The sequence below is a fragment of the Alosa pseudoharengus genome, unplaced genomic scaffold (genome assembly GCF_046254945.1).
Source record: "Alosa pseudoharengus isolate Yale_2024_CS ecotype anadromous, Long Island Sound unplaced genomic scaffold, YU_APseudo_1.1 YU_APseudo_1.1_scf_2, whole genome shotgun sequence".
In the NCBI taxonomy this organism is placed as follows: Eukaryota; Metazoa; Chordata; class Actinopteri; order Clupeiformes; family Clupeidae; genus Alosa; species Alosa pseudoharengus.
This window is the reverse complement of record NW_027468663.1, coordinates 37,705,117-37,730,598: the sequence shown is the minus strand read 5'-3', so window position 1 is coordinate 37,730,598 and position 25,482 is coordinate 37,705,117. Positions and strand designations below refer to the sequence as shown.

Below are 25,482 nucleotides of genomic sequence, written 5' to 3'. Positions count from 1 at the left end.
TGTTTAATGTGACTCAGGATATATAAGCTTCTTAAAATGCACTTATCTAGTGGCACAGACCGTGCCTCCAGAACAAACGAACGGAGCTTAATGGAGGCATTGTGTCCCTTGGACGGCTCCTTGTCAAATGCAGGCAAGCAGATGGTTTGTACATGCCCGCATATTAAGTAGAATCTTTCACATGTCTGAGGAGGCGGCCGGCGAAAGGCCAAATAATACCACAGACATTTGGACTGGCATGCGATGAGTGATGTGCTATGAGGCCACGCGCTCCGAGCTGGTGACGGCGTCAAAATGTTTGGCACGTCGTGTTGTGAGGCTGTCTTTTCCGGCATTATCTGCGGCCAGGGGAGGGGATAAATACTGGCCACTGACCTTTTGAAGCACGTCACATTCTCTTAGCCAGTCCAGTTTGCCTGATAGCTAGTGTTGCTGGCAAAGAGGGCGTCGAGGGGGAGAGCCAACGGCCGGCCCGTGCAGAGCCTCGGAGCTCTGCAGGCCTCGGTCAGGACTCCTCACAGACACGTCTGTCCTTTCAAATGAGCCACGCTGGAAAGCTGATCCTCATTACTATTGGTTCAGTGGACTGCCCAGGAGCAGGAAGTGAGCATGGCTCTTCACAAAACAAACTATGGAGCGTGCTATTGTTCCCAGCTCTTTGTACTGTATATAGCACAAATAGGAGTAGGCTGAGGTGTGGTGTGGAGCAGAGCGGCCCTGGGATACGCTGCCCCCATTGCATGCTGGGTAAGGGGAGAGAAAGGAATATTTACAACCGCCTCTGCTTTTTCAGTGCTCCTTTCTTCCCCTCCAAGGACAAGACCCAAGACCTTGGTGCATCAGAAACATCAGAATCTAACAATGAAAGGAAATCCCACCCACAGCATCCCCCCAACACACACACACACACACACACACACACACACACACACACACACACACACACACACACACACCCCATTCCCTCACTCTGTCCCTAGCACAGCGTTTCAAGTGTCTCTGCTTTTATCAGGAGCTCCACATCTGTGTCAGTCCAAAATGGAGTTTTGTTTTTACACCCCCTCCATCCTCCCTCCTTCCTTCAGAGTGGTCTGTTCCCTTTCCTGCGCTCTCCTGATGAAGCTGGACTGATCCCAGAGGCCCCCGAGCTCCGAGGGGCCAGATTGCATACGCTCCCCCTGCACTGTCAGGCTCTTTTGCCCTGATGCGATGTGATTACGCCTGCTATTCATTTGCCTCTCCTCTGTTCCCTGTGCACATACACACACACACACACACACACACACACACACACACAGCTCATGGTCGACTAAAGGGAAGGGAGGGGTGAACTGAAATGAAGGAAGAAAGAGTGAAAGAGAAAGAAAGGAGGCAGAAAAGGCCTGATGCATCCTCTCTTTTCCATGTGAGATTTCCATACGAGTCCATCACTGTTTGGGTGAGTGGCATGAAGGTGCTGTGATGGTGGTGATGGCAGCAGCGGGGTAGTTTACAGGGAAAAGGGAGATGATTGAACCCATTCACCCCTCCTCCCACCACCCCCCCCCCCCCTCTCTCTCTCTCTCTCTCTCCCCGCTCCACTTCATAGTTCACCACATCAGAAATCAATTGGAAGTGATCATGACAAATGACTCCCTGAACGAATGGGCGAACAGGCGAGCAAGTGAACAGGCGAGGAGGGGGAGGGGGAGGGTGGGGGGTGCTCGGGGGCATTGGAGACAAATCACAAATGAGTCAATCAGAGCTCCATTCTTTATCACGCCGTGCCGGCCTCTGCTCCGGCACCCCACACTTTTTTATTTGTTGTTCATGCGTGCGCTGGCGTGCATGCGCATTGCCTTCTGCATATGCATGTCTGCAGTGTGCAGATAGAAAAGAGGGAGGGGGGGGGGGGTATGAACGGGGTGTTAACCGTATTGGTGCCGGGACAGATGGAAGATGGGGAGTTCGAGAGAGGGAGGGGCAAGGAATGGAAAAGGGGGGCAGGGCTTCTAGTGTCTGAAGCCGCTGTTCTATCAGCTTCTCCATGGCTGATTAGAGGCTAATGTTTAAGGGCAGGGAAGGAGCTGCGCTCTAATTGGCTGCATCGGCACCCGGATGGGTGGAGCTGAGCAGCAGCAGCAGATGGTGCCGTTGTAGGGAAGGAGGGAGGGAGCGAATGAATGAATAAATGAGAGACGGAGGGGTGTGCGCTCTCCTCCTCTGTTTTCTCATTTTCCGCACCTCTCTGCTCCCCTTGTCTTCCTCCCTGTCCACCTTCGGCATGGACCCCCTTTCTCGCTTCTCTTGTCTGTCTTAGCAGGCACCACTACATACCTCGCCTCGCCTCTCCTCCTAGCCCAGCCCAGCCCAGCCCGGTCCAGACAGATGGCCAGAGGGGTCTGGCGGGCCTGGCCTGCTCGGCGTAAAACGACTGCTGCCCAAGCCTCCAGCTCCTGGCTGAGCTTGAGAATTAGTCTGCAGCAGGCCCTCGGATTAATTATGATACACGCATGCAAGCACACACGCAGCCTCCCACAGCCCTGCTACATCTGCTTAAGTGCTGTGGCATCCCCATCATCCCCCCAGACCCAACCCCAGCCCCCCTCTCCTTGGCTGGGCTTCCCCCATATGTTGGCCTGCACCAGAATCTCACTGCAGCCTGGCTGGGGGATGTGAGACTGATGAGCTCCATTAGATGGTAATGCTCGCTGGGTGGAGGAGAGGACTCCTGAGGCCCCCTAGGGCCTTTCATATGGTTCGTCCAGAGCACACAGCCCACAGACAGACGACTAATGCTTGTGGAGGTGTGGATGGGGTGGTGCTCTATCTCTACCACATCCACAACTAGTGCCTGGATGTGCTAGTGTTAATCGTGCCAATCATACTGGACAGGAGTTGTCTGTCTATCATAACCAGCACGTTTGTTTATTTCATTGTGCATGCATGTGTGTGCTTTTGTTCTCTAATTAGTTTAATGATTGTGTCTCATGATCTCTGACGTTGTTGGATGTGTGGATATGGCGTCGTCATTAAGACTGACTGGTACGCGGAGCAGGAAACTGTAGGCAGCAGCAGTGCGATGCATGTGAGTCTCATGTTCCAAACCAGTTTTTCCTGCGCCATGCTGGAATCCTGTGCCATGCTGGAAAAGCCATGTATATTAAACACAGATGCCAGGCCTTATCACAGCAGCCATGTGTACATTAAACAAACCAGCCAAGCATGGGACTCAGCTTCTGCTGGATCAACGTGTGTGTGTGTGTGTGTGTGTGTGTGTGTGTGTGTGTGTGTGTGTGTGTGTGTGTGTGTGTGTGTGTGTGTGTGTGTGTGTGTGTGTGTGTGTGTGTGTGTGTGTGTGTGTGTGTGTGTGTGTGTGTGTGCGCTCATTCTTGCTTCAATGCAGACGCCATTCGGGTTTCTTTGAGGAAACAGTCAATCAGCAGAGGAACTGGGCACATAAAGTGTGTGTGTGTTTTGTAAGTGACCCACATTGAGCTGGACAGCGTCATTATTTCCCCTTGCTGACGTGGCGTGTCACATTGTGAGCGACACAGCCCTTCCATCTGCCTTCAGCCCCCCCCCCCCCCCAACTTGGGCCCTCTCCCCAAAACACTGCTTTGGGGGCGCCCTTTAACCCCCTGCCCCCAAGCGAGTGGCTCTGTGTGGTTAAGCTGAAAAGAGCATCAGCACAGAGGGGACGGAGGCCTCATTCAGCTCCATATCCTCCCCAACAAAAGAGCACGCTGAGGGGACGACTGAGGACGTACAACGGCACCTGAGACGACCAAGAGGAGGAGGAGGAGGAAGGAGGAGAGGGGGATGGGGAAGGATGGCAGAGGGCACTGGTGAAAGGCGAGCAGGGCTCTTCACGTCCATCAGCAGCAGCTGCCCCTCCCTCCTTCCTTCCCTCCTTCTCTTCAGCTCCCTCTCTTTTTTTCTGTCATTTGAGCTGATGGGGACCCTGGGTCCTCCTCAATAACCCCGCCAGCAGGCCCTGTCACACACACTGTCAGACAGAGGGAGAGAGAAAGAGACTGGCTTGTTCTCCATACCTGTCAGCTGAAATGTAGTTCTTAGCATATATGCATTCATATTGTGAAGGTCAACCATGCAGATTAGACTCAAGGTTAGGTATGTGTGTACATTGTGTGTGTGTACATTGTGTGTGTGTACATTGTGTGTGTGTGTGCGCGCACCATGTGCACATGGTCACTGGTGCGGTGTACATTGTGCACAGCTGACTAATCACACAGCTGAATATTTGCATTGCAGTCCCCGCGCCGGTGTCAGTGCACTCATGCATATTCAACAGTAGCAGCAGCAGCAGCAACGCTGTGTGAAGCTCCGCTCTCCTTGTGACTTTCCTCTGAAACTTTTCTGTCTTGCCCCATTCCCTCCCCTCCTGCCATGTCCACGATGTGTCCCATCACGTTGTGTGAACACACAACCTCACAGGGCTCCTCCCAGTGCACAGTGCAGCGTTACAGTTCATTTCCACAGGCTTGTGTAACACTGATATGAGGAGGAACCTTCTAGAAGCTTTTCAAATAACATGATCGGCTCAGTGTGTGGTGTCACTTTAGCCACGTGGTTAACAATTGCTAAGGGATACTAAGTAAAGTGATGTCCTGTAGCGAGGCTGAAACAGTCAGACGCCCCAGCCCCCAGCTCCAGCCCCCAGCTCCAGCCCGGCTCATTGTTGCGGCAGCATCACTGTAAGTGGGGTATCGTTGTTCACTGGGTGGTAAGCCAGGCTGCGCTGCACACAAAGGGCCCCTGCTGAGTCGCACGGCCTCCCAGAGTTCAGCACGGCTCCAGTTGCAACATCATCCTCTCTCGCTTTCTCTCACTCTCTCTCTGTCTCTCTCTCTCTCTCTCTCTCTCTCTCTCTCTCTGTCACTCTGCTGACTGGCCTCCACTCACGCCCTGTGAGTCATCCTAGCTGAGCCATGCTCCAGAATCAAAACTCAGTAAGGCAGTGATGAGAGCATGGGATGTCTCCAAAAGTAGCTTTGTTTTCCCTCGCCATGCCCCTAGCCTGTGCTAACCTAGCGACCCTATGCTCTGCCATGCCCCTAGCCTGTGCTAACCTAGCGACCCTATGCTCTGCCATGCCCCTAGCCTGTGCTAACCTAGCGACCCTATGCTCTGCCATGTCTCTAGCCTGTGCTAACCTAGCGACCCTATGCTCTGCCATGTCCCTAGCCTGTGCCAACCTAGCGACCCTTTTGAAAGAGAATGCTCTGCCATGGGAAATCAGTGGGCAGCAGGGAAGCAGGGTTTCTCAGTTCTCATAAAGAACTGTATGCTAACATTCCCATTACAGAACAACCTTCCCCATTTGTAGCTAGCTTATCCCTGTTATCATGAAAGCGCGGTTGTCAGCGGCGCCTCTGTGATTCTCCTGGCAAGGTTAGCTCTCTTTGTGCTGCAGCACTACCCATGAAAGAGCTGCACAAGGGCACTTTGCACAGAATGTGTGTACCCTATTATGTAGTCCCTTTTCCACATCTCAATAGAGGCGAGGGGGTTTGTGTGGCTATGAGATTAGACCCTCTCCTGCAGGAAAGGCAGAGTGGTTTTATGGATTCCTGGTTAATCATTGTTATTAAAAAAAACATGCAAGTTTTTTAACTGTATTTTTTGTTTTTGTTGTTGTAGCACATTTCCTGTTTTGTGGTGGGGGGGGGGGGGGTGGGGGGTGGGAATAAGAGAAAGAACTCAAATAAAAAGTTGAGCGGAGCCTGCGAGTGGTGGAAAGCCCCAGTCATTTCCCTCTCTCTCTCTCCTCTGGCTGCATCCTGTTTCTGTCTTTGAAGTGAGCGCCATTTGGGCCCTGAGTCATGTGCGGCGCGTTGAGGTAGCTCTCGCGCTCCCCTCCTCTGTCCTTTATCAAAATGAAAACAGACATGGCCGTAAACTCCCCTTAATCAGATGGCTCTGTGCTTTTGGCACAGCCTGAAAGGCCTTGGCAGTAAATTGGACGTTGGATTTCTTTTCGGAGCAAAATCTGGGGAGGGGGTGACTACGGAGGAGGAGGAGGGGGGGAGTAAAGGGAGGAGGAGGAGGAGGAGAACGAGAGGAGGGAGGGAGGGGGGGAGCTGCTTAGAAGAACTCGTCTGGAAAAGCCTTTTGTGGGATTTGGCGAGGCAACAGCCGGCTTTACCCATGCTTATTAGGCACCTCTGCCGCCATAGAAATTCTCATGTCTGTGTGTGAGTGTGTGCGCGCTTGCTCATGTGTGTCTTGTGTGCATGTCTCTGTGTTGTATTGTGTTGTGAGTGCACACAAGCATACACATTATCAGCTTGGTGCGGCCGTTGCTCATCTCTGAAAGAGACTACTGGCATTGTTATGACCCGCGCTGCTACGTGAAGAGTGACCAGGCCTAGACGAGAGCTTCTCACTTGAGACGAGCTCCGTGTGTGCCACGGCGTGTCCTGACACCGCGCCACGTCACCTTACCTCGCCTCGCTCTATTATTCCCCCACACTGATTCACCCAGGCTCACGCTCTCGCTCGCCATGCCCTCACACAATGGGCACAGGCCATGAGCAAGGGATACACAAAAGAAACTTATTTTGCCATTTCTTTATCTCCCCAGTCCCCTCTTTTTCTGGTGTTCTTTCACTGCTCTTTAGTGCGTGCGTGCTTTGTTGCTATGGTTAAAGAGTGATAGAATAATCCTTAAGCCCCTCCCCTGTGCCACCCCCCCCCCCCCCCCCCCCCCCGTCATCTCTCTCTGGCGCCCATCATGACTGATTTAGTAGCGAGCCTCTCGGCTGGGTAAACTGGCCTCACACTGCCCCCCTTCCCATCATGCATCGCTCTAACCCCTCACCCTGCGCTCATGCCGGTCGGTGCTGCCTCCTCTCTAGTTACACAGAGTTCACTGAGCAGCGCCCCCTTGGGAGCCCACAGTGGTAGTGCAGTGTGTGTGTGTGTGTGTGTGTGGTGGAGTTGCCACTGGGTTTTCCCCAAAGGCTGATTTGCAGCAGTGCCATACTGCAAGACAAAGACAGGGGGTCAGAAGGGAGGCCTGCGGGGAAAACGGTGTCCGCTTCCCTCAAGTGTGTGTGTGTTCATCTACACACACACACACACACACACACACACACACACACACACACACACAGACACACACACAGACACACACACACAGAAGGGCCAGAGTTCCTAAGGGAAAAGGATAAGTCTTGTGGGGGTTGTAGATGAATAGGTCAGATTACTTCATTCCTTGACAGCACAAGCTCCACCCTGGGCCTCCTGTATGGCCTCCTGTATGGCTGCCATCACCCTGGCCCTTACCTGCAGAATGCAGCCCTTTGGATTAGTGTATGTCATCTCCTGGAGTCTGCTGAATCCCAAATGCATTGTCTACCTCTCCCTGGCCCTCGAGCCATGAGGTTTCCACCCCCCAGAGCAGGTGTCTTCAGTTCACTAACCTCTCTCTTTCTTTTCCCTCTCTCTCAGGTTTCCACCTCAGCGGCACGGTCACCGAACCGGCCACGGCGACAGAGCCCGAGGTCACCCACCGCGTGGCCATCAGCTTCGACCGCTGCAAGATCACCTCGGTGACGTGTGGCTGCGGCAACCGCGACATCTTCTACTGCGCGCACGTGGTGGCACTCTCACTCTACCGCATCCGCAAGCCCGAGCAGGTCAAGCTGCGGCTGCCCATTTCCGAGACGCTCTTCCAGATGAACCGCGACCAGCTGCAGAAGCTGGTCCAGTACCTCATCACCGCGCACCACACCGAGGTGCTGCCCACCGCCCAGAAGCTGGCCGACGAGATCCTCTCGTCCAACTCCCAGATCAACCAAGTGCACGGTAAGGGCCTACAGCAAGCAGGTGGGGAAAATGTGGGGATGTAGAGTGCGACTGGTCGTACTGGACAATCGGCCTGTCCATATAGACTGTCATAAGTGGACTGTGTGGGAGAAGGCTTCAGGTGTTTTGTTTTGTTTTTTCTCCTCTATGTCCTGTGCTCAAGTATTTCTGGGAAAATCAGCCCAGTTGTGACAAGCAATGCTCCAGGGATTTGAGACAGGCTTTCCCGGTTGGACTTCTTTACTCGCCCAATGCATTTTTCTCATGAGCTAAAATGTGCCAACGTTGCATTTTGCAAACATATCTGCAACAGGAACATGTACTAACCAGTTGAGGTTCCCTAGTCCGCTTTGTTGTGCTGAGTTTGCTTTGTTTATTCGTTTGGCCTTGACCTTGACTTGCCCAGCCGTGTGCTCAGCTTCGTCTGTTGTTTTGCTTCAAGCTTCCAAGGAGGCTTCAAACACTTCAGACTCTCTGTAGTGTGTAGTTTGTTTTCCCATTTCCACAACATGAAAGCTAAAGAGGGCAGCACGGAGAGGCTGATAGGAGGAAGAGGTGGGTGGACCGATGAAGAGCCCGGCCTTCCTGGTTCATTCCACACTTCCAGCTCTCATTCCATTGTGTTGAAGGAGTGAGAGGAACCCTGCTCACCTCTCTCACTCTTTATTTTCTCTCTCCCTCTCTCTTGTTTTCTCTCTCTCTCTTTCTTTCTCTCTCCCTCCCGCTGTCTCTCTCTTCCTCTCTTTCCTGCCCTCTCTTTCTGTCTCTCTCTCTCCCCAAATATTTCAGGGTGGCCACTCCAACATGGAAGTTCCCCTCATTAGAGGTGTCTCACCAGGGGGTTGAGCCTTAATTATGGAATTTCAATGATGAGACCTGGGCCCAGTGAAGCCGTGGTTGTCTGAATGAGTTCATCAAAGAGAGGTGAAGGAGCTACCTATAGAAGGCCCTCCCACCTATGGCTGCGTCTGATCTCCTGATCGGGTCCGTGGGCGTCTCGGTCACTTGCTCTGTCGCGGCACATTAAAAAACAGAGCAGGCCTGTAATTACCTCCGCTGTCGTATGTTTTAATAATGGAGCCACAATGGTGCTCTTTTATGCAAAGCGTTAATGAGGAATGGCCCAACCAGAAGCAGAGGCGCTGTGACATCGTCCGTCATGGATTCCGTTGCGGGCTTTAGGCCGCCAGGCGCATGTGAGAGGAAATGGTTTCCTACACGTGGAGGTTACAGCGTGTAATTGCGTGCCGTGGCTTCTCTGTTCCAGCCATAGCAGTGCTGGCCACGCTGCACCGGGCTGTGGTCTCTTGTAGCCAGCTGTACACACACTTACACACATACACACACACACACACACACATACAGACATACACACATACACACACACGCACTCACAAACACACATGCATACACAAACACACATACAGACATACACACATACACACACACACACTCACAAACACACATGCATACACAAACATACATACACGCACTCACAAAAACACATGCATACATAAACACGCGCACACACACACTCACAAACACACACGCATACACAAACATACACAGGCTCTTGTATCATAAGAGAGAGATGATCTTAAGCCATATAAATTGGGTCCTATCCTATTAAGATATTATCTGTGCTGCATCCTCTTATCACAAACAAAATGACCGATAGAGCCCAAGGACAGAGCGATGACGACACGTCGCTCTTGGCAGACCTCCACGCAAATAGGACTATGTTAATGCCAAAGCCTAGCTCTTAGCATACCTGCACGCAAATAGGACTATGCTAGTGACGTAGCCTAGCTCTTAGCATACCTGCACGCAAATTAGGGCTATCATAGTGACATAGCCTAGCGGGACTGCAAGTGCACAGGCTGGGTATAGTTGACATCCAGTGTTGGAGCTTTTACAAACGGTGCCTCTCTTCTCTTTTAATAAGCTCTTGGGCAATGTGTGTAGTCCGTATATATGGGGGTTGAAGAGGATATTCCCAAAGTGCTAGAAAGTTCTCCTCGTTCTGAGAGAGCTTTAACCTAAAGAGGATTGGGCGGGTGTGCGCTGAACATGTGGTAAGAAGACCCATCCTCCCTTAATGCACTCATCCCTAAAGAATTATAGCACATAACGTCCAGAGATCGGAGGGGAAGTGGTGTGATGAGATGGACCCTCTGCACAGCCTCCACCACTCTGGGCCGCCTTTGCTTCAGACCGTAATAGAGGACTGTGGGAGTTGAGCTGAGTAGTACACAACTACCCCCCAGCCCACCCCACCCCCACACTCCCATTGCTGCACAAACACTCACCAATATATATAGAACCCTGCAGCTTGCTTGTTTATATGCAGCTTTTCACTCTCAAAGGCAAACGTGTAGGTGTGTGAGTTGTCGGAATGCTTCTTATATCATGTTGTCCAAAACAGGCAATCTGAGTTACAGCGTGTCTCAATATTTTTTTTTTCCCGGAAGGTTTTTATTTTCTTTTATTATTATTTTATATACAGTATATTTATTTGACGTGTGTTTTATTTGCGTTTGTGCAGGTGCGCCGGACCCCACGGCTGGCGCCAGTATTGACGATGATAACTGCTGGCACCTAGACGAGGAGCAGGTCAGGGAACAGGTCAAACAGTTCCTGTCCCAGGGAGGCTACTATGGCTCCGGCAAACAGCTCAACTCCATGTTTGCCAAGGTTGGTGTTTCTCTGTGTGTGCGTGTGTGTGTGTTTGTGTGTGAGAGAGAAAGAGAAGTGTATGTTTTGGCAAATTCCTTTTTTTCTTTTTTTTATATAATTATTCAGTTATAGTGTTGATAATTGTGAATACATCTATGTTTGAGCATGGCTATCTTACTGTGTTTGTTCAAGAAGTTTGTACTATGTAAAGTTGCACGTGTGTGTGTGTGTGCGTGTGCGTGTGCGTGTGTGCGTGTGCGTGCACACTGTACTGCACTGCACACATGTCAAAGAAATGCTCAATACCAAAGGTTCCATCCTGATGAATTATGAGACCATGCAGTCCTGGGAGGCCCATTTAAATCAATGTGTTTTAATTAAATGTCACGCCGCCTCTCATTTTCTATCTCCAGCGTGACAGCCAGGTTTCAGCGCTTCCCATATCTTCATCTTCTGCATAGGAAATTCCAGCCGTATATATATATATATATATATATATATGTGCATTGGCCGCGCTCTTTGCCTTGGTGCCTAATTGCAGTCTAAAGTATTGTAATCTGGCTATGCTGGAATTAGATCATTAGTTCTGCTGGCTGAGTCTGCATTGGGCCTCTAGATTAGCCTGTCACTGCTTTCGCCTTGCCCCAGGAGAATGATGAATAGTGACACCCTAGCCTTCATCCCACTTGTTCAGTTGCTATATTACCTTGCACTGTGAAAGCTCAGCTGTGTGTGTGTGTGTGTGTGTGTGTGTGTATGTGTGTGTGTGTGCGCCAAATCCCCAGCCCTTTGTTTGGATCTGTAAATGCAGGAAGGTTTGTTTTTGAAGCCTGTGTGTGTATTTGTGTCCAGGTGCGGGAGATGCTGCGGATGCGCGACTCTAACGGTGCTCGCATGTTGACCCTGATCACCGAGCAGTTCATGGCTGACCCTCGTCTGTCGCTATGGAGACAGCAGGGCACAGGGATGACGGACAAGTGTCGGCAGCTCTGGGACGAGCTGGGTGAGTTAACAGTAGCACCATGGGATACTGTCTGTCCAACAAATAGCCAACAAGAAAAGGTTTTGAACGAATACGCGTGAAAGTGCAAAATGTGTCTTCATATTCGTCAGCCATCAATGTCCATCCATTTCATGGACATAATGTGGTCTGGTGTTCAGGTTAATCGCCTCATTCCAGGACTCTAAGCACTGTCTAATTGAACCGGGGGGATATTATCACCACTACCTGGAACTGTGCAGCGGTTCAATAGCTTTGGCCTTGTGCACACGTTTAGTGTGGGAGCTTTGCTGGTGTCTGGGCTGGACTGGATGGGTAATCTCCCAGCAGTGGACGTGGCCTAACCTCCTGAACCCCCTCAGTGATTGCAGCCATCGGGGCCCCAGCGGACCACGCTGCGCTGGGAGAAAGGGCCCGGAACCGGCATGAAAGGGCCCCCGGATCAATGGGCTTTTCAAGCTCATCGCTATTGATCCGGGGGCCATTTAAAGCAGTCGATGGGAGCGCATCCTTGGGAGGCTCGTTTGAAAGCTAAGCCTTCGGCTGCCTCTCTGGTCAGCTCCGCCGAGACCAAACCTCGGTGTGAGAGGCCGACTGAGCAGGCACTCCATCATCACTGGCATTAGCTTTCATTTGCCCAGGAAGGGACGCTCCTCTCCTAGCAGCAGTCTACTGAAAACAAGCCACAGTCAGCTGTAGTCGAAGCAATCCCAGCTTGCTGATTGGTTGAAGTTGTGAGACCCCCTGCCACATTGATTAGCCCTACAGCCAATGAGTGTTGCTCCACTGGACTGGATGTGACAGACAGAGAGAGAGAGAGCGAGAGAGAGGTAGAGAGGGGGAGAGAACACCGGCCGGACCATCTGTTACCTAGCTACAGAGATGTGCGGAGCGCCACTGCCAGTTATACAAGGCTGCGTGAGCCAAGCAGCACCTGCCAAATCTCACTCTCTGCCCAAATGCACTCTGTTTGGGAAGCACTGACGTCATGGCCACTAGCCTGGTCAGTGACAGCCGCGCTGGTCAACATGTGCCCGTCAGAGAGGGGGGCCAGTCCAGGAAAAAATAACACATTTATCGCCACACTTCAAGTAGACCAACATATATAGCCTCAATGAATCTGTTAAGGTTTAGTTAATTAAAACCTTGATGCCTCTCAGCCCACTTGAGAAGTAGTAGTTTATTGTTGTGCAAAGATATGAATGTAGTCCTCCCACTTGAACAAAAGTGTTCTATTTCAGCCTCTTCCGGGGACACTTGGTTGTTATGATGATGTTTGATTGTTAAGACGATTGATTGTTATGATGATATGATGTGTATGTGTACTAACCACACGTGTCGTCCGCCCAGGTGCATTGTGGGTGTGCATCGTGCTGAACCCCCATTGCAAGAGCGAGGAGAAGGGCGGCTGGCTCAAGCAGCTGAAGAAGTGGAGCGACATGGACATCTGCCCTCTGGAGGATGGCAACTACGGCAGCGAGCTGCCCAACATCACCAATGCCCTGCCGCAGAGCAACCTGGCCCAAGGTCAGCTCCGCATCCACACCCTCACGCTTAAACCCTCAATCCCCACGTAACACTGTTAGTCTCCACATCCACACCCTCACGCTTAAACCCTCAATCCCCACGTAACTCTGTTACAGTCTTCGCATCCACACCCTCACGCTTAAACCCTCAATCCCCACGTAACTCTGTTAGCGGGCCACAGGCTCAGCAGATGGGCGCAGTGGTGTTTTTTTAAACACCCAACGCACTGTGCCTCTTCCCTTCCCTTAACATCTCTATCATATTCCCAGTCTTGGCCTGCGGTTGACTTCACTGCAGCATACGCTAAACCCTCTTCCTCTATAAAGATCTCAAGCCCATTGCCTTCACCCAAACACCAGAGCCAGGTTCAAAGGCGATCAATGGTTGACTTAATGCTCTTCCAATCCTCAGTGCAAAGTCAGTCTTAAGGAGATCTTTTTACGATTTGTTCACCTGCCAGACTGAACTCTCTCTCTCTCTCTCTCTCTCTCTCCCTCTCTCTTTCTCTCTCTCTTTCTCTTTCTTTCTCTCCCTCAGTAGACTCTTTGGGGCGGCCACGGCGTACAGTTTTCACTCGGGCCATCGAAGCATGCGACCTGCACTGGCAGGACAGTCACCTGCAGCGCATCATCAGCAGTGACTTCTACATGTCTCCGGCCTACCAGAGAGAGGGCGAGAGCTTGCTCTTTAACCCCCAGGGCCTGCCACTCTGGCTGGGTAAGACCTGCACTCTCACTCCACCATGCGCATGCCCACATGTACATAATAATAATAAAATAATAATAATAAGCAATAAACACTTAGAATGACTACGGATTCCAGTTGGGGAGTACAGGGGGATGGATGTAAGCATTATCCATGGCTGGCTACGTCCTACGCATGTCATTGGCACTTTACAAACGATATAAAAAGGCGTTTAACTGGGAGAGGATTGCGCAGCGAGGAGCTAAAGCTCACTAGGGCCGTGCTTAGTGCTCAGACGGAGAGACCACTGCTCCATAACGGCATGGATGATTTGACTGGAAAGGAGATGCCATGCTTGTGATGAAGCACAGTTGACTGTTTGACTTCACTAGAAGGCAGCGTCTCCTTCCCAGAAAGGGTCTCCCCATAATTAGCCATAAGCCTTTAAATTCCTCCAAGAGCTTAAATGGAGGCCTTGCACCACATTTGCATAATGTTAAGCTTGCTGGGGAAGATTTAGGCTAGGGCCAGATTAAATACAGAAGGATGGAGTTGTTTGGGTGGCTGTGATCGTCATGAGCCGCGGTTCTGTTCCAGATCATGTGCCGACCGCCTGCGCACGAGTGGACGCTCTACGTTCTCATGGTTACCCACGGGAAGCCCTGCGCCTGGCCGTGGCCATCATCAACACCTTGCGGCTACAGCAGCATCGACAGCTGGACATTTACAAGCACCAGAAAAAAGGTAACACACACACACACTCACACATGCACTCACACATATACACACACACACACACACACACACACACAGACACACACACACACACACACACAGACACACACAGACAGAAACACTTACCACATAAGTCTTATCTAAGCAAATTGGCATAAAACCTATAACCACCATGTTCCCACAATGGACTCATTGTTGGGCAGTCCAAAGCCAAAGAAACTGGCCTTATCTGCGCTATAACAAGAGCCCTTTTCTAGTGCGACTGCAGCGCTGCATTCTTTTGATGTCTCTGGGAGTGGATGAGGAGCCGTGGCAGGTTGTGCGTAATTACTTTAGGGTTTGTGGAATGCAGTCGTGTGGCATGCTGAGGGCATTGTGTGTTTCCAACTGCACTGGAATCTGATGTATCTCAGGACTGCCTTCCACTGGAAACAAACACGGACTGTGGCTGGCCAATGTTGCTCAGTGCCCTGTTCTCATTGTGGAGATTGTGTTGAGGAGAGTTATAAAGGTTCTTTCTTTCTTTCTTTCTTTCTTTCTTTCTTTCCTTTTCTTTCCACCTACAGAGCTCCTCCAGAGAGGAATGACCACAACTACAAATCTTGAGGGGTGGGTCGGCCATCCCTTGGACCCCATTGGCTGCCTTTTTGCCACTCTCACAGAGACCTGTCGAGTGGAGGATGACAACGCCATGGATACAGGAGGTAGAGTATAGACGCCAACCTACCTGCACATTCCCATTTGATTTGAGAAAACGCTGCCGTTGCCTGTGGGCCTTAGGCAATACACTGCTTGTTGGCACACAAGCTATCTGGCGCCTCTCTGTTAACACACACATTTATTTGCTCATAACACACAGTACACTGACCGTTTAAAGGCAGCCCTACCTGTGTTAACTCTATAAAGGCACATTAGCAGAAAGCTAGCATGGCGCTCAGAAAGTCATTCAGGCCGTGGCAATGAGGTGCCCCTCCGCTCCGTCCACACAAAAGGGCCCAGTGGCAGAGCAGTGGAAAGAGCACGGAGGCAGGAGGGGAGGGTGGGGGGGTACTATTGAAGTGGAAAAGGTCGGGCTGCACCCACAGGGGTGTAAATGTATAAAATCAATCAGCCTTTGCATTCCATGTGTCCCCTCGACAGCCAGGCCAAATAAGGAGATGGGCATTGTAGCGCTATTGTGAAGAGCCCACAGGGAGGCCTTTGTACACAGGGACAATACGAGCGAGTGGTACAATGAATTGGGTTTCTGTGTGTGTGTGTGTGTGTGTGTGTGTGTGTGTGTGTGTGTGCGGCTGTAACCGAGTGCGAAAGAGATGGGACAGATAGGGTGTGTGTGTATGTGTTTTATGTCTCTTCTGTTTGGTTTATGCCTGGACGTTGTTTTTGTGAGTGAGTGTGTGAGAGTGGTTCAGCTTCTTTCTTTGACCCTGACACAGCTGGGAACAGCTGGTGTGCTGAGGGGGTTGTTGTGGGTGGGCACATAGAGTTTCTCATCCAATGGCAGGGTCCTGAGGTCACAGCACAAAAGAGAGAACAGCCAGTCACAGCAACCAGATGATGGCACCCAACACAGCAGGGGAGAGCAGCCCCAACAGCAATAACAACAACAACAACATGAACATGAACATGAACATGAACATAGCTTCCCACGTGTCCCAGTTCAGGCACAGAGAGAGACGAAACGGAAAACAGAGGACGAAGGACGCCGTGTGTGTGTGTGTGTGTGTGTGTGTGTGTGTGCGTGTGTGTGTGTGTGTAAGGAATTCTGCGGCCTGTTTGGAGACTGGCCTGTCACAGAATAACTCTGATCCAAATCGATCTGGCATGAAGAGCGGCCAGCTCTGTTGCCTTGCAGATGGTCCAGAACGCTGCAGTGCATCAAAAGGACTCGTTACACCATTGATCATCGAGGTCCACTGGCCACCTGTAGCTGCTCTCATCCCTACAAAGGGATCTCCAGTTCTGCACCCACTTGCTTGAACGCTCTCATAAAGGCATATGCTACCACTGCGCTCCTCCGAAGAGAGACCTAAGCTGGCAGTGGAGACAGATCCGGCCCGCCCAATGTTGTTGTTGTTGCTGCTGTGCTTGTTGTTGTTGTGTGTATTTTTCGATCTTTCATCTGCTGATGGGGTGGTTGTGATTGGGCAACCCCCCCCCCCCCCCGCCTGTAATAAACAGGATTGGCGCGAGGGGATCAGTTGCCTGGGGATTTGGTGTGCTCAGTGCGTGCCACGGGCCACAGATGGTGCTGTTTTTGTCTGCCTCTTTCCGGTTGTTTCCGTCCGTTTCTCCTCATGCTCCTGGCCTGCTCCTCAGGATGGAGCGCAATTCAAAGAGACCTCTAGCCAGTCGGGAGGTCCCACTCTTGGACTTCATAGTAATGGATGCCAGTCTCCATGGACACCCAGAGTGGCTCTCAGTGTTCAGGCCCAGTTTAATGACATCATTCAGTAGATAAGCATCCGTGGGAAGCCCTGCGGGATGTACCTTAGCCTCATAAATATACAGAGCCAATGAACACACTGACGCTTTTCTTTGACTGTCTCCCTCTCTCTCTCACCTGCCTTCTCTCTCACCCTCTCCTAACAAGGCCAACGCACAAATGAACCAGTTCACTCCCAAACAACATCATTTACTCTGTCCAAACTGCAGATCAATTGTAATGCCACTGAGTTATTTGATTGTTTGTTTGTGTGAATATGCCTGTGTTTTGCGTGTTTGTGTGTGTGTGTGTGTATCTCTGTGTGTGTATATATATATGTGTGTGTGTGTGTGTGTGTGACCGTTTCCTCTGTCTTTGCCTTGGCAGACTCTGGCGAGCCCAAGCCGCCGGTGTACCAGCACGTGTCAGTGTGGGGCTGTCCTGACGGCAGCGAGTCGTACCTGGCGCTGGCGCTGGAGGTGGCACTGATGGGCATGGGACAGCAGCGGCTGATGCCCGAGGGCCTCTACGCCCAGGACAAGGTGTGCCGCAACGAGGAGCAGATCATCGTCAAGCTGCAGGAGCTGGTGCTGGACGAGCTGCTGGTGCAGACGCTGCGCAAGCAGGCCATCCTGCTACTGGAAGGTACGCACGTCAGCCGGACGCTCGCTCACCTCGGCTCAGTCACACAGAGTTACTTGAGGAGAGGCCTCCACCTGGTGTGGACTTTCACTGACCACCTCTCCAGTGGGACAGTGTGGTGTGGGTTCCTCCCGGTCAGTCTGCCTGTGGAACCCTGATGCTTGGCATGCTTTTGTCTTTACTCCCTCTGTACTCTGCCTGAGCTGGGCGCTTATAGAGTTGCATTCCTCCATCCTACTTATTCTTCCTCTTTCATTCATTCTTTCTTCTGCCGCCCTCATCACTCTGTTCCTTCTCCTGTTTAACCCTCCCACCCTCCTCCTTTATACTTCCCATCCACAATATTCCTGAGTCTCTCTCTCTCTCTCTCTGTCTCTCTGTCTCTCTCTCTGTGTGTGTGTGTGTGTGTGTGATGGATGTGAGACATACTCTGGCCTCCCCATTGCCCTAACCCCACCCCATGCTCAACCCCAGCCCACCCACTAACTGGGCCTCTCTCTCTCTCTCTCTCTCTCTCTCTCTCTCTCTCTCTCTCTCTCTCTCTCTCTCTCTCTCTCTCTCTCTCTCTCTCCTCTGTCTTATGCGTATCTCTCTTTCTGTCTCTCTCTCTCTCCCCCTCTCTTTGTCTGTCACTCACTATGCTGTTGTTGTGCTTCCCAAACTTCCCAAACATCTGTCCCTCTTCTGGGGAGGCTGTTCTATTTTCATGTGAAGGCCCCACTGGAGGCCCTGGCCTGTGTCCTCTCCTCTCTCTCAAGCAGCTATTATGGGCTCATTTCTTTACTGCCATGTGAGGGTCATTTGGAGTCCTCTCGGCTCCACTAGAACAGTTTGTCTCTCTCTGTCTCTCTCTCTCTATCTCTTTCTCTCTATCTATCCCCCTCTCTCTCTCTCTCTCTCTCTCTCTCTCTCTGTCTGTCTCTGTCTCTCTTCCTCTCTCTCTTCCTCTCTCTCTTCCTCTCTCTCTCTCTCTCATTCTTGACTCTATTGGATCAGGCTATGGAATCACACCGTTTTCAGAGTGGATGTGTCATGAGACTTTGGGCTTGTGTTTTCACTTCCATCCAATCAATCGATTAAAAGTAATTTTAAAGAGTCTTTGATCCACTTTATATAATACTATACACAAACATTGTTTATGCATTTAATGCAGTATTCAGGGAAGGTGAATTGAATGGTGAGAAGGTTGAAACCTACTTGAGTGGTACTCATGTTCATTCTCTCTCTCTCTCTCTTTGTGTGTGTGTGTATTCAGGTGGTCCTTTCAGTGGCATGGGCGAGGTCATCCACCGGGAGAGTGTGCCCATGCACACCTTTGCCAAATACCTGTTCACCGCTCTCCTGCCCCACGATGCGGACCTGGCCTATAAAGTGGGCCTGCGCGCTATGAGGTGAGCCCCACCCTCTGTCCTCTCCCTCTGATCAGAGGGGAATATTTTACTGTGTGTTTATGGGACTGAGTGTACGGCCCTGTGTTCCCGACTCTGTGGGAATCTGTCTGATGCCTTTCTGCATTGGAGGGAAGGGTCTGTTGGATCTGCCTGCATGTGGCCAAACATGACATGCTGTCTGTATATGTATAATATATATTATGTGGGTGTGTGTGTTTGTGTGAGTGAGGGGTGTTGTATTTATGGGTTTGGTCCTTTCAGACTAACAATCTGGTTTTGCAGTAGAGAGGGCTATTGGGTAATTGTGAGAAGGAGACTGATGTGTGTGTGCTTGTGTGTACATGCAGGCTGCCTGTGTTGGAGTCCTCAGCTCCATCAGGCGATGTCGGTCACCATGGCATCTCTATTGTGCCTAGTCGCTACCCTCGCTGGTTCACCCTCGGACACCTGGAGTCTCAACAGTGTGAAGTGGCCTCCACCATGCTCACTGCAGCAAAAGGTAAACACACACACACACACACACACACACACACTAGGACAAACACACATTTACAAGAAACATTTCACAAGCTCACACATTGCAGTCTTTCAGCTTTGATCTTTGACTCTGACTTGCTGGGGTGTTATTCATACTAGTATTGGCACAAGGCACTGTAGTGCAGTAGGTTGTGTTCTGTGTGTGGTGTTTTCCCTCTTGACCCTTGGTGTGTGTGTGTGTGTGTGTGTGTGTGTCCAGGTGACATGCTGCGGCTGCGGACGGTACTCGAGGCGATTCAGAAGAACATCCACTCCCCATCCCTCATCTTCAAACTGGCCCAGGACGCCTTCAAGATCGCCACGCCAGCCGACAGCCCTCCAGACATCACCCTCCTCAACGTGGCCTTAGAGCTCGGCCTCCAGGTAGGGTGACCGCTCCTTCTACCCCCCGCACCCCCATCCCCAATGCTAATGTCAGTGCTAACGCTAGCTCTCTGCCCCCACCCCAACCCCCCCCCCTCTCCCTCTGGTGTATATGTCTACCTGTGTGAATGCTAGCTCTAATGGTCTGTTGTGTTTCGGTTCTGCGTGTGTGTGTGTTTGTAGGTGATGAGGATGACCCTGTCCACGCTGAACTGGAGACGCAGAGAGATGGTGCGCTGGCTGGTCACCTGTGCCACGGAAGTCGGTCAGTATCTGTCACAGTTCACTTCAGTAAACCTTTGCACTGCATTGATCAACCTATGAATCACTTTCCTACAACAAACCATATTTGGCCCCCAGAGAGAGCTGTGTGTTAGGATTCAGGCTAGTGTCCTGAGTATACAGGTTCTCCACACTCCGGTCTCTTTTCCTGGGCTTTCCTCTTTTCCTCTCATAACATTCCAAAGTAATGAGTGACCCCTTGTTGCCCTAAAGGCTGTACTAGATGTGGACAAAGTGAAATAGAATTAGTGAGGGCTGTGTTTGGTTGAAACCACATCATGTAATAGGTGCTAATAATAGAGCTCCTCCCAGTGGTGTCACATGCAGGACACATTGCGGCTGTTAGAAATCGCTTTTGTTGTGCTCATGGTGTTCCCCTCTCTCTCTGTCTCTGGTCAGGCCTGCGCGCACTGGTCAGCATCCTGCAGGGCTGGTACACGCTCTTCACTCCGACCGAGGCCACCAGCATCGTGGCGGCCACCGTCATGTCGCACAACACGGTGCTGCGGCTGAGCCTGGACTACCCGCAACGCGAGGAGCTGGCCAGCTGTGCCCGCACGCTGGCGCTGCAGTGTGCCATGAAGGACCCGCAGAACTGCGCGCTGTCGGCGCTCACGCTCTGCGAGAAGGACCACGTGGCCTTCGAGACGGCCTACCAGATCGTCATCGACGCCGCGTCCACCGGCATGACCTACTCGCAGCTGTTCACCATCGCGCGCTACATGGAGCACCGCGGCTACCCGCTGCGAGCCTTCAAGCTGGCCTCGCTGGCCATGGCGCACCTCAACCTGGCGTACAACCAGGACACACACCCGGCCATCAACGACGTGCTGTGGGCGTGCGCCCTCAGCCACTCGCTGGGCAAGAACGAGCTGGCCACCATCATCCCGCTGGTGGTCAAGAGCGTGCACTGCGCCACCGTGCTCTCGGACATCCTGCGGCGGTGCACCATGACTGCGCCGGGCCTGGCCGGCATCCCCGGCCGCCGCAACTCGGGCAAGCTCATGTCGACGGACAAGGCGCCGCTGCGGCAGCTGCTGGACGCCACCATCAGCGCGTACATCAACACCACGCACTCGCGCCTCACGCACATCAGCCCGCGCCACTACGGCGAGTTCATCGAGTTCCTCAGCAAGGCGCGCGAGACCTTCCTCCTGGCGCAGGACGGACACATCCAGTTCGCCCAGTTCATAGACAACCTCAAGCAGATCTACAAGGGCAAGAAGAAGCTCATGCTGCTGGTGCGCGAACGCTTCGGCTGAGGGGAAGGGCTTTCATAAGGAACTGGGTTTTTGGCATTGTTGTTGTTGTCATTGTTATTGTCATTTATTTAAATCCATTTATCTTTTCTCTTATCTTGTTTTGTCATTTTTGGTGAATTTCTTTTTTTTTTTTTAGATTTTATCCGTTTTGATTTTTAATTTGTTTTGTGAATTGTGTGCGTTTGTGTACGTGCGCGTGAGATTTTGAGTGTGCGTGTGTGTGAGAGAGAGAGAGTAATCGCTCTTCATTAAGTTATTCTACCAGGTAGAACCTGTGGAAGATAAGTGGAAACACAAAAGAATGGAGGAGTATTTTTTGCTTAATTTAGTAAGAAAAGCATATTGTGGTTTGAACAAAAGTAAAAGTGGCACATAAAGATAAAACCAAATGATAACGTGGGGCATACTTTGAGCCAGGGGAATCTCTCCCTAGACGGGGTCAGGGGATGTGTTTCATTTTTCTTTTCTGCAGAAGCTTGAATACTCAGAAAATACAAAATGCAGATTGTCATTCCTTCAATCAACCACTCACTTATGCCAGTGTTAATACCTCGACCGTATTCCAAGACTCAGCTTTAATTTGTCTGTGTGAAAAAGGAGTCTTCTCGCAGTAAGGAGGACTGGAGCGGGTGATGGGGGAAGGGGCATTCCATAAACGCTCAGCGCCCAGATACCCCTCAGATGGCGCCCCCTGCTTTTGATTAGCCTCAGCTAAGCTACCCAAGCACTACCCTCACCTCACCCTACGTCTCTGTATATCTTCATATGGGCTTAAGTCACATCTCCCTTGCAAGAAGCAGCAGCTATTTTTGTACTACACAGAGGTGAACAAAATGGCAGATAGTCAGAGTTAATGGTGACGTTAGGCCCATCCCTCAATCTGCACATATACTCCAGATATGTGAAGGCTGGGGGGGGGGGAGTGAGGGGGTGAATTTTGGTTTAGTGGACTACCAGCTATTGGTCCTGCATTCAGTTGACCTTCACATGAATGTGGGGGAGAAGGGAGGAGTTCTATTTCTGCTTTTTTCACCTCATGCTACTTGTGTTCCACTGTTGTAAGGACATCTGGGAGAGGAGCAAGAGCAAGGAGCAAGGGGGGGGTGTGCACAAGCACGTCTTAACCTTGTGATTGAGTAGCCACCCAAAGCCTTGTTTATCAGATTTCACCTCGCATTTACGGCGCAGCAAACAGGAAACATGCTTGGATTTGAGTGTCATCAGTGGCAGTGAATTTGGTCTTCAAGTCCTTTACTCTAGCTCAATCAACAGGCTTTGCTCCTGTGGTCAGTAAAAAAAATCCCACTTCATTGTCACACATACAAAAATAATTGACTGAAGACGCAGTGTCTTGGAAATTTGACCCAATTGGCAAACTTTTTTTTTTGTTTGTGATTATTTTCTGGGGGGTGGGGTTAATGATTGTGTTCTATCTTCCACATTCCATGATGGCCCCCCCTCCGCAAAGTGCCCCAGTGTGAACACTTAGAGCGCACTCGACAGCGTGCAGCTGAAGGAACATGGGAGGAGTGGAGTCAAAATAAAGAAAGGAAAAGAAAAGAAACGAAACAAAAGGAAAGGTTAAACGTGAAAAGAGATGCTCAACTCCGTTCTCAGGGAATCACTTAAAGAAACAAAACGTAGTAGCAGAAGCATTTAAGATATTGTAAATATGAAAGTGTCAATTCAAGAAAATTGTAAAGTTATAATTATTTATGATGACTGTATGTTTTTTTTTTTTTTTTTTTTTTCGGTTGGTTTTGTGTTTGTTTTTTTTCAGATACTTGAATTTTTTGTGGGCTGGGAATGTGACAACAGCAAGAGGAGAGAGGAAAGACTTTTAAAATTTCTCAGGTGCTCCTGTGTACTTTTGATTTGATTTGTTATCATTTGTATCTGTTTTGCAACATGTTTTGCAAGAGATTGAAGATAGGAGGACGATTGAGAAGACATGAACAGACTATGCAGACCACGTAATGGTACCCCTCTCCCTGACACACACTCACACATACTAGTCACTTGAGTGGTTCCCAGCCCAACTGAAAGACTGGGATGTTTATTTTTCCCAAATGTTTGACAGACACAGACAGACAAATACAGCCGGTTCCCAGCTAACAAGTATCTGCATGTTGTGCGAACCGCAGCTGGCCTTTGCCTTCAATAGATTGACACACAAGTTCTTCAAACTTTAAGCCTTATTGTATTCTCTCAAAGCACCAAAGTGTGTTTTTAAGACTGTAGCGATGGAGAAACATCGCCTTTGGCCCTATGTTGGCCCGCCATCGCCCTTCCCTGTGGTGAGATGCGTTAAATTTTTTCTTCCCAACTCGATGGTCGATGCTTAGCAAAGGAAAAGAGGGGTTTGATTTTTTGATTTTATTGCCTCTTTTGTAGGGGCAAGGAGAGGTTACTCTGGAGTGAACCACTAAGTAGACTCAGACCGAGCCTCCTCTCAACCTCTTTTAAGGACTCACCTTTGACTAGACATGCCCAAGTCATCCTTTGTCTTTTTCTTAGTTCTGCTTTGGGTTTTAGTACTTGCTTGGTTTGGTTATGTTAACCTCTTCTAGTTCTTCCCGTGAATAGCTACCCTCCTGACAGGCTAGCAGTGCGCAGCCTCTTCCATCGGACCTGTAATAAGCATCATTTGCCACTATCACCACCCAATCTCACCTGCAAGTGGGAGAATGACCTGAGCAGACCAAGGGATTACTTGCCTTTTTTCACTAAGCATTACTGCAGGATGAGCTAGTGTTGCCTGTTATATACAAAAAAAAACTTTTTTTTTGTCTCGTAGTGGAATTAGACGGTCCTATGCCATTGCAAATAAAACTAAAAACAACAAAAAAATAAATGAAAAAACCTCCTTTGGCTTTCCTCAGTCCCTACTCCCATACTCTGAGTGTCTCTATGTGTTAACTGTACCAGTGTTTAAACCCGTCCCTAGACTTTTTAGAAGGAAAGCATAATAATCGCTGGTAGAGATTGTTCACTAGTTCATCTACTGTTTCAATTTTGTTTGTTTTTAATTTTATTATTTTTTTACTGTTTATTTAAGGGAAAGTGTTTGTCGCCTCTTTGTGCTACTGAATTGTAAGAAAAAAAGGTATCCAGTATTTGTTGCCACAAAAGTATAGTTCATCAACACTTTTTGTTTGTGCAACCTCTTGAGCTAATGTCTATAAACAAAAATTTATTACTATTTATGTAATGCTACTACCATTTTATATGATTTGTGTTGGAATTTCAGTGCTTTTCTATGAATAAAGTGTGAAACACGTCATTGCCTTCCAGATGAAAGTAATTTTCAACTTCAGATTTTTAATAGTTTTACTTATAAAAATAAGTCTTTTACATACATCTAGTTCTAGGTCATTTATGAATTGACAACACTGAGTTTCTGTCAGGATGTTTCTGTCAGGATCCTTTCTGTGAGGATCTTTGCTTCCTCAAAGCTTTCGATAAGAAGCAGATGCTATCAATCTTAACAAGGGAAATTCTTCCTCTGTGTTTGACCCATCCATGGTTAGAGAACACACATTTTTCCTACCGTTCAGGGTACGAACCAGCCACCCTTCACCAGTCTGGTTTCCTAACCAGTAAGCCACGGCTGCCCCAATCACTCCGTCAAGAAATTCTCCCGACACTCCATCACCTCACATAATAATACACTTTCTTTTCTAGTAGAACAAGCTATTAAAGTAACATGTTCTCATTTCTCAGAGCAAAATGGCTGCTCCAGAGCAGAGGGGCCATTCACAATGGCAGCCCCAGACAGTGGGAGCAGATGGGAGAGTAGCTGGTGCTTTAGGAAACCACATCATTTGCTGAGTAGACTCAGTTTAGCAGCTATTCCTCTCTCCCCCCCACCCCCCCCCCCCCCCCCCATCACGTCTGTTCTGAGGGGGTGGAGGCCATCTCTCTAACACACTGAGAGATGTAGATGGAGGGGGTGGGGGGAGGGCGCGTGAACGAGCGGTTGGTTGAGTGAGCATGTGTGAGCCGGCTGATGATGGCTGGCATCTGCTGGAGTGTGACTGGTGTAGTGTAGCAGCTCTGCTAGTGAGGAGGAGAAAGTGTGCTTCCCACCACAGTGGGGTGATAGAACTGCAGTGACATGAGGCAAGAGACAGTGGAGTAATTGGC

General features: G+C 50.2%; 1 protein-coding gene across 1 annotated transcript in view; it reads left to right on the top strand.

The window, feature by feature from the left end:
- The window catches only part of zswim5 (zinc finger, SWIM-type containing 5), a 46,382-nt gene extending 21,765 nt beyond the window's left edge, over window positions 1–24,617 (top strand). The window contains exons 2-14 of the mRNA XM_076294903.1: window positions 7,456–7,812; window positions 10,358–10,506; window positions 11,341–11,491; window positions 12,839–13,015; window positions 13,556–13,732; window positions 14,297–14,443; window positions 15,001–15,138; window positions 17,247–17,504; window positions 18,757–18,892; window positions 19,240–19,391; window positions 19,629–19,792; window positions 19,976–20,057; window positions 20,474–24,617. Coding sequence (XP_076151018.1) covers window positions 7,456–7,812; window positions 10,358–10,506; window positions 11,341–11,491; window positions 12,839–13,015; window positions 13,556–13,732; window positions 14,297–14,443; window positions 15,001–15,138; window positions 17,247–17,504; window positions 18,757–18,892; window positions 19,240–19,391; window positions 19,629–19,792; window positions 19,976–20,057; window positions 20,474–21,336 — 2,951 coding nt within the window. The 3' untranslated portion in view covers window positions 21,337–24,617. The remainder of the gene's footprint in view (window positions 1–7,455; window positions 7,813–10,357; window positions 10,507–11,340; window positions 11,492–12,838; window positions 13,016–13,555; window positions 13,733–14,296; window positions 14,444–15,000; window positions 15,139–17,246; window positions 17,505–18,756; window positions 18,893–19,239; window positions 19,392–19,628; window positions 19,793–19,975; window positions 20,058–20,473) is intronic.
- The last annotated feature ends 865 nt before the right edge of the window (window positions 24,618–25,482 follow it).